Below are 14,426 nucleotides of genomic sequence, written 5' to 3'. Positions count from 1 at the left end.
AATATTTTTTCACACTTGTTCGTTACATCCTCAGAAATTTTTGGCTGATTTGTATCAAAGCGGCCGGGGATATCTTACAGGAAATATCTACCTTTACCAAATAAATTTGGTGTAATGCTTTTCTAACTCATAAACTTTGAGCCGTTAAAACATAGAGTCTTTTCATTTAAGGTCCTTGGGTTCTAACTTGAAAATAAGGTCAAAATTTTGTTCTCTTTTTTGACTTTTGCTTGTTTTTGCATTTTCTCTGACACCTTAACAGTTATATATAAAAAAACTAGTGTAAAATGTTTGCTTAATTGTGTTCAGTATATGATATATATGGTCTGAAAAATCTAATGGCGTATTCCAGGAGTTTAATTTTTGAAGGTAAAATTGTTATTTAATTCAGATTGGTACATTATAAAATATATATGCCCCAAGGTCTTTTTTCAAAATATTAGGGGATATATGACCTTGACAATGTCAACCGGAAGTGACATGGGGTTAAAAGGAAGTAGTCAGTTTTGCACCCATAACAAAGTACATAGAAACCATATAAATTTTTGAATGGGCATACATAAATCTATAATTTGAGACCCTGTGTGATATTATATACAATGTACCCAGAAATTGCACATTATCTCCATTCTTACAGGCATAAGTGTATATTAAATACATATTTTCGGAATCAGTGTGAATAAAGCTATCAAATTAGACAGGAAGTGAAATTTCTTAAGCCGCATGATGCAATTTGCCACTTTTAATAGTCAAAATTGTATATAAACCATATATTTTTGGGATCTATGTAAATACAGCTATCATATGAGACAGGATTTGACATTTTCTAAACCAGAAGTTTGTAACTTTGTCCCTTTTAACAGGCAAAGGATACATAAACAATTTATTTTTAGAATCTCTGTCAACACAGCTATCGTATGAGACAAGAAGTGAAATTTACTAAACCGGAAGCTTGCAACTATCTTCTTTTTTGCAAGATAAAGGGAATGGGAACCATATAATTATAATTTGACAAAACCTTTGATTGGACGCGCCAAAAGTAACTTTGAGTAGACCGGAAGTATTTTCGTATCAATTATTTAGAAAATTGATGTGAAAAGATCCTTAATTGTTCTCTGAACAATTAGTTTTAAATCAACATTGCATTACTTTTAGAAATTTAATATTAGTAAGCACAAAGACATAATGATATATCCATCTGATGAATAAGCCATTTTCAACTGATTTTTATAGTTCGTTCATGTGTTGTACTGATACACCACTGTCCTAGGGGAGGGTTTGGATTCCGCTGACATGTTTAACTCGGCCACATTCTATATGTATGTGCCTGTCCCAAGCCAAGAGCCTGTAATTCATTGTTTGTCGTTTGTTGATGTGTTACATATTTGTTTTATGTACATAAATTAGGCCGTTAGTTATCTCGTTTGAATTGTTTTACATTTGTCTGAAGGTATCGGCTTTGCTCATTGTTGAAGGCCGTACGGCGACCTATAGTTGTTAATTTCTGTTTCATTCGGTCTCTTGTTGAAAGTTGTCTCATTGGCAACCATACTAAATCTTCTTTTTTTATATTAACGTCTTTCGCTTCGGGCCACAATTTAAGGAAAATATAAATTGCCACATAAAGATTTTTTTTTTTAATTAACTTAATGTATTTTTTCCCTTTGTAGTACTGGGTATTGCAAGCATTACTGTGAAGTTTGCCATAATCAGTTCAATAGATTGAGAAAAATCTAGTGTGTAAAAAAGGGACATCTACAGCGATTCGAGCTAAATATCTTCGAATAATTCAAATCAAGCCACATCATGATAGACTATAGTGTGGACCAATAAATGATCAAATATTTATCTCATCTGCCTACAAACAATTGCATATGACACAAAAGATGACTCTATGATGATAAATACCACTAATGGACATCTTTGTTTTCATTATAAGGTCGGAAAAATCTCCACGAAACACCAAGTATGGCTTGTTCTGTCTACTTATATTCATTGAAGAGTCATAATTCAAGGTTATATTCTATTAAAATCTGACTCAATCAGCTCAGAATATATCGTTTTTGTAATATCGGATTTATATAGTATGCAATTGTAACAAATAAGAGTATAAATGAGGTCAAAGGTTCTTGTGCTGCTTCCCAAAATAGATGTAATACCACCATTGTTTCCCCATAAGCCTTTGCTAAATTTGCACTTTTCAAAAAATGTGCAGAATATATCTATGTTTCAAATAAAGAAATACTTGGCATGAGTTTTATCCTGTCCAGTACTACAGATAAATTTCAAGGGAATATTTTTGTATCCTTTTCGTATGCAACCGGATGTGAAGTACTATGATTTGGTGTTATTATACCTATTAGTGATCTATGTTATCAATTTATTTCATTATTTCGGTTTAACTGGTTCTTGTGCGTATGTGCATGTAAAATGCTACCTCGACCGTTCAAGGCTTTGTTATACAAGTTTTTTTGTAAAAAAGGAATTGTGAAATAGATCTTAGTTTAAACTTGTGCGGTACCAGTAACATTCTATATCGTATAAAAATCACCAGAAGGCATTGAAAAATATGGCCATGTTTTTAAAAAACCTGAACAATTTCTCTGAATACCGAAATACCTCAATTTGCACATGAACAGTTTTAATGCATAGCATATGCTTAATAAAGAAAGTCAAAAAGTTAACAGCAGTATTATTTATTGTTCCGTTGCATTTCAAAGAAAATAGAAATTTTAAGGCAAATCGAGCTACGATTTTTCAATATAATCAACATACTTTATCACAACGATTTTCGTTATAGCATGTTGCACACTTGCATGACAATGTTTTGTTATTGTTAACAAAATAAGTCCTGGATAACCTGTACAGGAGTAATACCATCATTCCTGTTTCTCTAATTTTCTTTATGATTTTTTTTTCAAATACTGAAACAAAGTTGTTTTGAGACACTCACCATGGTAAATCAAACACGTATCTGTATCTAACGTCATCAGGAACCGGCATAACAACATGTTATCTAAACATGGTGAATATTTATAGGCCATAATAAATGACAGAAATAAACTTCAATTGATAAAATGAAGACGGCAACATTTCTACAGAAGGAAATTTTTGGAATATTGACAGTTAACGTTGTTATCCATCTGTTTGATGTGTTTGAGCTTTTGATTAGGGACTTTCCATTTTGATTTTTCCTCGGAGTTCAGTATTATTGTGATTTTACTTTTTACGGATTGACAGTCAGATACATAAATTTCAAAGACACATTGCAATGACAGAAATACACGTTTATGACGATCATACGGTTATTAATTCCAAATGCGTACACATTTTCAAATTATATGAACCACAGATGCACTAGAATTATAACATTACATTTCCTGAGACAAAATGTTGTTTGTTAAATATTTGGTCAACACTTTTATTCATTATACCGTCATCATAAATTTATTTTGCTTACATCTTCAAACATTTCTATAACAAATTACGAATCTGAATTTCTTTATCATAACAAGTGATACATATCATAATTCATTATCTTTAATGGTTTAATATCATAGGTTCATTATTAAGACCGACAGATGGGGGAAACTCTACATACAAAAAATCATTAGTTGTGGGATCAACGTGTTTAGCTCATCTGCATGACACAACTGGGAATAAATCAAAACATAGCAGAAGACAAACTAAGGGAACATTTATTTAAGTTCAACTTTGTCCATCGAGCATTCAAAGTGTCAGCTGTTGTTCAAAATAAAACAGAAATAAAACAGTAGCTTTTAGCAGCTTTCAATATAAGAATTAATACAATATTTGATCATTGATACGCTGGTATATTTTATAACAAATACATTGGAAGATTTTAGAACGTACGAATTTAGTGATTGCTGTTAGATATGGGTGCACAATTTGCCTTTTGTTGCTTCGGTACTTTCATGTATCATGTGTATGTCATACTAAAGAAGATTACAGTCAGAAAGACACTTTAAAGTCTGTTTCATAAAAACAATACCCCATTGGTGCACTAAACTGTTCAATTTGATAAGTTTTGCAAACAACCTTTTAAATAATCAATTATAAACAGTAAATTCGATACATGACATGCTATAACCTTTATTTTCTACCGCAAGATCAAATTCCTATTATACAGATAAACACTCTTGTGTGTGTTCGTATGTGTTCTAATTCCTGCTACAATGCATCAAATACAGTTTATGTCCTATCATTGTGTCATTTTGTAGTTTTTGCCGTATGTCTGTACTACCCTGCAGAACATGTTCCGACTGGAAAGTATCTAGTATTTAATACGGTGATAGATCACTTATAAACAATGAATATTATACATGTTTTAGACGAATGAGATTATTTACGGGGTTTTAATAACATGAGCAACACGACGGGTGTCACATGTGGAGCAGAATCTGCTTACCCTTCGGGAGCACATGAGATCATCCCCAGTTTTTGGTGGGGTTTGTGTTGCTTAGTCTTAGTTTTCTATGTTGTGTCATGTGTACTATTATTTGACTGTTTGTCTTTTTCTTGTTTAGCCATGACGTTGTCTGTTTTTTTTTTTTCGATCTATGAGTATGAATAACCCTTTGGTATTTTTTTGCCCCTGTTTTATATAATAAATGTTTATTTTATTTGTACTAAACTAGGACACATATTTGATAATGCATATCAGTCTTTTGTGAGATGTTATATCACATGTATATAATCTACAACCGTTCTTGAGTGATGGAAAAATAAGTAAAATGAGAAGATAAATACAAAAATGGTTTCATTACTTCTTAACTTCTGCATATTTCATTAAAAAAATAATAGAACTGATAGAAAGATACATATATGGTGATTGCCAGATTACACACTTTGGGAAACTCAGTATAATATTATATGACAGGAACGAAAGGGATGGAATCATGTAAAAAACAGTATGAGATTTTGTAAATGATGTTTCAGAGATGAGGAGATGGGTAGGTCTGTATGCAGGACCTGATTTTGTTTTGTTCTAATATAAGCGATGTTAAAGATGAAAAAAATTCCATATTTTACCTCAATTTCCATTCCCTACAATGTTGATTGATAGGTTGGATAATTGGACAGTTTTCTATCGCCTCGCATGCATGGACGAAGGCAACAAACGTTAACTTAATCCATACTTGCATGGACTAACTAAAGTCTGCTTGAAAATTGAAGAAAATTTCAAATGTCTATGTAAAGTTAGTTTAGCTCATGTATTCAATTAGGCCAAGTCTGTTGTGTTTTTTCTAAACTTGATGTTGTTTTTTAGTTTTATTTAGTACCTTGTTATAAGTTAAAATCAAGTTAAAACATAAATGGAATGGTAATGCATTAAGCGGAGGAAACAATAGTTAAACGATGTTCATTCTCATAAAGCGATTAAATAGAAAAACATCAACTTGAAGGTATTACATAGAAACTGTTGGCATCGCAAGAACTTCAAAAGGAGTATAGCCGGGTCTTTCGACAATGTAAGCGTATCTGCTATAAATGCCTCACTTGCAGTGTGATCTTACAAATATTAAAATCGGAAAGCTAAATGAAAAACTAAAATAAAGCTTAAGCTAAACTAAAGTTATATGACCCCATTTTGTAACCAACGGAGGTATTTACCTTAGTATATAAGAATCCTTTATAGAAACAAATAAACTGTAAAATTATATATATGATGATAATTGTCTCGTTCATCACAAATTAAAATTTCCCAAATAGTACCGTCAACCGATTAAAAATTAAAGTTTAAGTCTTAATTATGTAGTTCAAAGTTTATTTAAAGAACACACAGAGCCAATATATTTTTTAAAAATAACAGGACAAACACTAATCAGGCAATTCATCATGATTTTATCCTTCATGTTAAATAGAAATAGGGAAACATCGATAAAAAGATATAAAGTAATGCACTGTGCTTGTATATATTAAAAACAAAACTTTACGTTATTTGATTAATTTTACTTACTATTGACATGCATTAGTTAAATATACAAGGAAGTCCTTGATGCGGCAGTGATAGTTTTGTCCAATCGTTTCAAAGGTTGTATAACGAATTATGTCAGTCATGTCAAGATTACAGGGTTTTAAATAAAACACTTTATTTTAATCTTTGGGAAATTATATCTGTTGACCGATACCAAATCAATCATTTACACCAAGAATAGAAAAAAAACATAAAAAAATCACTATGTAGGTTCGTCTTTTGCAACTGTTTTGTCACAAGTTCTCATTTCAAGACAGTAGAAGAGGTTCTACTGGTAAAGAATTTTATATCAAACTGACATTTAGTAACCAAAAGGAGTTAGTCCGGTAAGGAGTATATTCGGCTCCGATTATTAAGTTTTAGGATTCAAGAAAAACAATATGTTTTAAAGTGATGGATAGACATTTGGAAACGTTTTTGTTATAGTTTTTTCAAAGCGTTGATATTTATGTCCCATATAGGTTCAAAAAGATAATTTGCGAAGCTTGACAAACACGACTAAATTGCATTCAAATTAAGGCCAGGGAAACATAGACCGCAGGTATCGACACACTTATTAATCAAGTCAGATATAAAAGTGTCAAAACAAACATTATGTTGCAATGATGTCTATTTGTCGTCGCATTCGCTCTATGCCACCTGTCCTTAATCAAGACAAAATAACACAATACTACCTCCACCTCATTTTTATACTTATACCTCGAATAAGACACAACCGACCATCAAGGTACCAGAGTCTATGACAAACGAGACGATTTTAATTTTGAAATTATCAATTTCCCTCACCTTAGCAGTCATAAACATGATAAACCAACTTTACATTTTTTTTTTATTGAAATACGTGTTTGAATTCGTCTCTAAGTAAATTAACAATAGGAATTCTATGATAAAGTGTAGATAATTCAATTTCATTCATAGTATTGCAAGAAGAAAGTGAACCAAATTAAATGTATCAACGAATTCTTGGATAATTGTATTGTTCTTATCTGATTCCCACCCCTGGAAGAGGAATTATCATACTTTAGTAGTAACTCTGAAGAATATTTTGACTTCTATATTTTCCTGTAACCTTTGTTGTTTTGAAAACGGCTGTAAAGAGTAATTGACAGACACAGCTTTGTTTTTGTAAAGACTCTAAAAAAATGTTTGATACTAAGTACAGCGAAGGGAGACCTAGCTCTTTATATTTTGTTGAAATTCCAAAAGAATAAGGAACATATCCTTCTATTTATATTTTATTTTTTAATTTATTTGAATTTGTTGATGTGACCTTGCATCTGATTCCTTATTGTACATACGGAGCATTACTTAAAATTACACGCTATTGGTACAAACGAATTTCATTAAAAATACATTTCATTACATGCTTTATAGAATGATAAAAAGATAATGAGAACGTTCTTGCTTTCTCATCATGATAAATATGAGCCTGTTGTAAGTTTTTATTCCTGTTGAGTTTTTTGAAACATAATAATAAGAAACACTTGCATCGTTTATCTATCTACCTTCCATCTACATTTTCATTTCGAAATATTTTTTTATTCCACTAGCACGTGGTATTTGCAATTTCACCTTACCATATATTTTTAATCTGAATGTTCTTGCCTTTCGTCAGACAAAGCTTTCATCACTCTAAATTGTATAGTTATATGGATACAAATACTGGCAAATAGTTGTGACAGTTGTTGCTGATCTGTACTTAATGCTTTATAGTTTAGCTCTTGAAATATATATCTACATATGCCCACAATTACAGCAGACTGAATAAAGAACTCTGATAGATCAACTTTCTGAACTTCCTTGATTCAAAATTATATTGATTACTTTAAGATAGCCTTGTTGACTTTATATCGTTTCGTCATTTCGATTGCACAAAGTACGTATATAAAAATCACGCTTAAAGGCACAGAAACGATCATTAAAAGAAACGAACATGATAGAGTTACAGCGAATTGTGATTTTTATTATTGTTGTTTGTTTGGAGCTGCAATACATGTATTGTTCTGAAGGTAATACATCCCCTTTTCATTTAATATGTATATTACATGTGTTTGTTTACTAATTATATTAACACAATTTAGAACAATATTCTAAGGAAGAGTAAAAATTAAAGCTAATTAATGGTAATAACTTTAACCAATACCAAATATACATGTAGTTGCATACTTTAATAAATGTTTATGTATATAAATAGTTGTTCATATTTGCGTTGAACAGAGAAACCATTTTAAAATCGGACTTACATCAAAACAAAATTTTAAAATCAGAAAAAGATTTACATTTGCATCGGTTATTTTATTAATCATGACCACTCCACATAGGACGAACCGGTATAATATAAAGTTTGTACTGTTCATAAAAAGTAAATGCTCCAGCAAGGAAAGCATCCGTGAAACAAATTTACTTTCATTGGTGATATCGAGAAAAAATTAATAGATTGTGGTTTCGAAAATTGGAGCATTTAGGTAGAAATGAAAAAACGGATATGATACGTTCGTGTTTATTACATTTTTTTCTAACGAAGAATGAAAGTGTTAATTCATTATAATATTACAAGTTAGAAATGTTATAGCAGGTTTATAACACACTGTTCGATTTATAAATATATGAATATGTTTATCATGTTTATATCATCTACAGGAAAAGACAACAAAGGCAAACATTTTATATTTGGTTTTATGAATAACGTCGATGAAAGTATACAGGAGGTATTTATTACCACCGACTGTAGGTGTAATGTCACCGTCACAATATCAACTCCTCTTTACGACCCTGGTTTCTTTAAAACTGTAAATCTTAAAAGGCATGGTGTATACAACGTTGCATTTAATCCTAAAATTCAGAGTAGACAGGGTACAGAACTGAGCAACAAAGGTATAGAAATCATAGCAAACGAAGAAATAACTGTATATGCTGTTAACAAGGCAAATGGTGCATCAGACGCATTTGCAGTTTTCCCTCTTGACACACTTGGCTATAACTATTATGTGATAACATGGAGCAATTCGGCAGAATTTATGATTATTGCAACGGAAGAAAACACAAATGTTAACATTTTAGTTGCAGATGAGACATACATTAGATATAATAATGTACGCTATTCAGCAGGAAAAATGTTGAAGATCAACATGAATAAATTCCAAACGTTTCATGTGTATGACGGCCCAGACTATACCGGGACGAGAATCACTTCCAATGAGCCTATAACTGTAATAAGTGGAGCATCATGTACCAGTATAGGTTCAGGAGCATGCGATCATCTTTCATCTCAAATGACACCAGTAGAAACATTCGGTAACACTTTTGTTACTATCAATATGCCAAACTGTAAAAGGCCAGTAAACTTTAAAATTGTAGCGAGTGAGAATAATACAGATATTAATATTACCGGTAAAGCCCAATCTAGTTTGATCGCAGCAGGTGATAAATATCTGTTTCGAATAACAGACCAATCTTCCAGAGTTGTTTCCAGTTCTAAGCCTATTGCGATTGCATTTTTTTCGGAAGGGGGTTGCGGAACGCCAAATGGTGACCCATCAATGATTCTTTTGCAACCCATCCAACAATTTGCTGCCGACTATACATTTACAACAATCGAATATCCAACAAAACCATTTAATCATGCACTTACAATTGTAATTCCCGAATCAGAAATAGGTGGTCTTATATTGGATGGAAAAAATATCTCTGCAAAATGGAGACCAATAGATGGGAGTGATGACTTGCGAATAACAGACATAAATGTCGGAAAAGGCGCTCATACAGTTTATCACGTAAATCCCATAGTCATATTTCTAGCAGTGTCGACAGGACTTGCAAATTATAATTCGTATGGATACTCCTCTGGACAACGTTTAGCTCCAATAAACAGTGTAAGTATTATCAATGAAAATTACATTGCTATCTTTATAAATAAACTCATCATAGATACCAGAATTAAAGGTTTGTATTTGCGCCTGATGCGCGTTTCGCATAAAAAAGACCCTAAAATAAAAAAAAGTTAATAAGGCCAAATAACGTACGAAATTATATTGCATAATATAAATAATTGCTTTATAATCTGATCTAGTGTAACTATCAAATGACACTGTATGCTTCTAAAATAAATCTACAGTAGTGTACAACGTTTTTGTTGTAGTTCTATATTTCTATATTTTTGTTAAATTAAATTTTACATATTTTAGTTATTTTATGATAGGTCGATTGCAACATGAAATAAGAAACAAAAAATATACAATGGATTTCGTATATGCTCACAGTCTAGCATGTTTTAGGTTGCATTATTTCTGTAAAGATTGACAATGCAATTTCCCATAGGTACTCCTTTTACGGCTAAAACTGTACAACTTTTACTATGAAGTTTTGAAAAAAATCATATCCTAGAATGGAAAGTTCATATGCACTACTATTTTTTTCAAAGGTCAAAATATAGAGCTGTGCGGCATATTTTCAACGTTTATATGCCCCGAACTTCTAAGAGTTTAAACTTACACTAAATTTCTTAACTACCCCTACCTTAACTGTAGGATTACCACAGATTTCAATATAAACAATATGCATATGTATATTTACTTGTAACATTCCCAAGTTATGTCTCTATGAGATGAAACATAAAGATCATAACTGGGAACCAGTATGTAAACAAAATTGTTTATCAATGAATATCTCCCCAAAATAAGCGTGGTTTGAGAAACAGCTGTATTTACAAAGTGCAACCTGAAAATATAATGTAATACAACAAACGTATGTATCACAGATCATCAGCGGATCAATATTTTAAGTTTCTTAAATCAAAACCATGATTTTCTTTTTATTTTAGAACTGTTCAATTAGTATAACTGTACCAGGTGACATTATTGATAATGACTGTGATGGTTTAATTGACGAAGAACTTAAAGATGGAAAAGGTAATATACAATTTACTATTGATGTAGAGTGTTTATAATTCAACATTTTTGACTTTTAGTATTATACTATAATGTACTTTATGATGAAGGGAACGTTTATAACAAGAATTTTTAACACATATTGATGTAACATTACGCTTGTTTATTTAGATATGCACTTTTTTTCCACATCTCAGATTGTGGTTTACCATTTACGTCGTCTGGTGGTTTAAGTACCGAACGTGACCTATTGCCGAATATGACTGTTTTGCTGAGTGTGATTTCACATTGCTATAAGACGTGTCTCGGCGTTTGTTTATCTAGGGTTCATGTTTATAGTTAAGAAGTTTTATTTGTAATTCTGATCGGATATTGATTTGTGTTTCATCGTTTGCAGTTGTGATTCTGATTTTTTTTTATTTTCTATTCGTATGCAAAAGTTAAGATTATTTATCACCCAGTTAATTTGTATGATTTTAGTTTAAAGTAACTACATGTGTGCACACAAGATTTATTTGTTTTAAACAGTTTGGTTTGGGAGAAAAGACGACATAGTTAGATAGGGCAGTTAGTTGCACACTTAGTAACATTTTTCTATATTAATATTCTTGTAATTTGTTATAAAATACATCAAATTACATTATTAGAAACCTAATCATGATTTATATTCATTTTTTAGAAATATACCCGAGACGTTACTTTTTGTGGATTTGATACATACATAGGTGTGAAAGACACACAGTTCGTAATTCTATTATGCTGCATTTGTGTACTCTCCTAAATTTATTTCAGTTATTCGTTGTTATTCTGTGGTTAAAATTTCTAAATGTACTTTAAAGTTATTCATTTATGTATTTCTCTGTCTTGAGTGTTCTTGCAGTTATTTGTACTGTATTCCCGTCATGTAATGTTGTCATTTTAGTGATATATTTAACATTGCCTTAAAGCGCGAGGTTTGACTAGCCACAAAACCAGGTTCAACCCACCATTTTAATAACATGTCCTGTACCAAGTCAGGAATATGGCAGTTGTTATCTAATAGTTCGTTTCTATGTATGTTGCATTGTCGTTTGTTTTTTGCTGCCTTTCATTTTTCTGTTGTGTCGTTGTTTTCCTCTCATAGTTGATGTGTTTCCCTCGGTTTTAGTTTGTATTTGTTTTCTCTCAATCAATTATTGACTTTTGAACACGGTATACCACTATTGCCTTTTTGTTTTAATATGTTTTCACTTGTATTTCTAAGATAATGATGGTGATGGTAAACTTGATGAGGATTTGGCTACGTACGTAGAAGAACTTGAATCAAGAACAACAAAATTGTCAACAAAAGAATTGCCAACAACAGAGTTTTCAACAATGGAACTGCCAACCACAGAGTTTTTAAGGACAGAACTGCCAACAACAGAGTTTTCAACAACAGAATTGTCAAAAACAAAATTGTCTACAATATCTATGTCAGCTACATCAACTAGACATTTCTTAACAACAACATTCATAAAAACGTTTGCATCAACAACTACATCGAGGCAACCAATAGCATCAGGAAAATTAACAACTACATCAAGACAATCTACAACAACGCTCCCATCAACGTCTTCTATGCAAATGTCAAGTATGTATTTAAAGTTTATCGTATTTATTCTGCTACATATTTGTAAACCAAGGTTTGATTGCGTCTGTAAAACTTTCGAACACAACTGAACAGATGAAAACAATTCTTTAGAATTAATTCATTCGAAGCAGTAACCATCTGTCACGGGAACCTATTTTCTGTACCACCTCAGGAATATTAACAGTTGTTTTAACTTTGGTTTTGTTGTACATATTTGATAGAAAACATGTAAATTTGGTTTAAAAGATACTCATCTACCTAAAGGGTATCACAAAAATATCGACCACTAACTAAAGGTGAATTCAAAAGGGGGATTCCGAAGTAAAAACACTTGAGAAAAAAATTGCAACGTTATAAACTAACTGAACTAATGGACAAAATATCAGTGGGCTTTATAATGGAACGTAAAGTATCGATGTCTAAAGTCTGTGTATCTATTAAAGTAATATTCAAATAATACAATGTAATATGTACATGTATAAAATTGTAAATAAGTGTCATGCGTGTTAACCAACTCTCTACTAGATAAAACTTGTAGTTAATGATAAATTATATTTTCGCGGATATTTAGAATCACTGAACTTATATTTGATTTGGAATTGCAAAATAGAAACATATGATACTTTAGTTTTTATATGGTTGTTGTATCTTAGCTAAAAACGGCAAATCTTTTAAACAATATAACGCACACCAGTAATAATTATTACTTTCAGTATATATAAGAGTAAAATTGTTCTTTATACAAGAGACAGAAATAGTTCTGCATTTTGATGCAACAGTACAGAGAATGGCATATACATTGCCGTTTTTGAGAAGGGGAAAATAATAATCTGAAAACCCATAGCTAAAAAAGAGCATATTTCATTGCGGGGCCTTTTATAGCTAACTGTGCGGTATGGGCTTTTCTCATTGTTGAATGCCGTACGGTGACCTATAGTTGTTAATTTCTGTGTCATTTGGTCTCTTGTGGAATGTTGTCTCATTGACAATCATACCACATCTTCTTTTTTTCTATATCATTATTTGTTATCTTTATCACTATTACTTTCCTTATAACGAAAAGCTTGTTTAATTTTCAGATTTTTCAGAAGAAGTTTTAAGAACAGATTTAGTGATTGCAGGTGTTGTGATTTCGATGTTTGCCCTCTGTTGTTTCATCACTGGCATGTTTTTCTTTAAATGGAAACGGACTAAAAATAGCAAAGCAGAAGGTTATGATGTGTCTCAATGAACATGACAAAGAAACAATTTAACATATATCATTTGGTTTTGAACATTTGTGTTACAGGAATTAACGGTGTAGTTATTCAAAATCATATAACGTTAACGTATACAAAATACATTATTTGATCTAAAATATCTAAAAAGCATAATTATTATGATATACATGATAAAGATAACTGCTTACGACAAATTTGATGAAACCATACCAAATTCGTTGGCCTGAAAACATGTTTTGAGGAGACCTCAGTTGACGAGGAAAGGGGGGGGGGGAATTAAGGTGGCAGTTACCCAACGCTCCTTTGGGGTCAAATTCACGATCATCGATGTTTAAATATAAACTAAACGATAAACCTTTGAATAAAAATACGGTTTCGAATATGATAATTTTTCTTAATAAGTTTCTGTGCGTGATATTTGGTGATAAACCAGTTTAAGAGAAGTTTATTATATCCATATTTTCCCAGTTTTAACTTTTATTTTTTTTTTTTGTTTATATATTGGTTTTCTTAAAATTCTATCAAAATATTTAAAGCCGGTATGATCTATGAAACATTTATGTGTCTTTGAACTATTTGCTGGTACCGTTCGTTGTAAAAGATCTGAAAAAGGCCACTCTTTTGGTTTCTCCTCATTATAAAAACAAACTTTGACACGATGAGTTAACCAGTTGCGCTGAAAGTATTCAAGGTATACACATCCTCTAAAT

General features: G+C 31.4%; 1 protein-coding gene across 1 annotated transcript in view; it reads left to right on the top strand.

Moving 5' to 3' along the window:
* Positions 1–8,619: 8,619 nt before the first annotated feature.
* Positions 8,620–14,426, top strand: part of LOC127721164 (uncharacterized) — a 36,510-nt gene continuing 30,703 nt past the window's right edge. Inside the window, exons 1-5 of the mRNA XM_052227836.1 lie at positions 8,620–8,706; positions 8,842–9,292; positions 9,446–9,633; positions 10,818–10,905; positions 12,128–12,496. Coding sequence (XP_052083796.1) covers positions 8,620–8,706; positions 8,842–9,292; positions 9,446–9,633; positions 10,818–10,905; positions 12,128–12,496 — 1,183 coding nt within the window. The remainder of the gene's footprint in view (positions 8,707–8,841; positions 9,293–9,445; positions 9,634–10,817; positions 10,906–12,127; positions 12,497–14,426) is intronic.

Source organism: Mytilus californianus, unplaced genomic scaffold (genome assembly GCF_021869535.1).
Source record: "Mytilus californianus isolate M0D057914Y unplaced genomic scaffold, xbMytCali1.0.p SCAF_12, whole genome shotgun sequence".
Lineage (NCBI taxonomy): Eukaryota > Metazoa > Mollusca > Bivalvia > Mytilida > Mytilidae > Mytilus > Mytilus californianus.
Note: the sequence above shows the minus strand (reverse complement) of the source record. Positions and strands in the feature narration are given on the sequence as shown.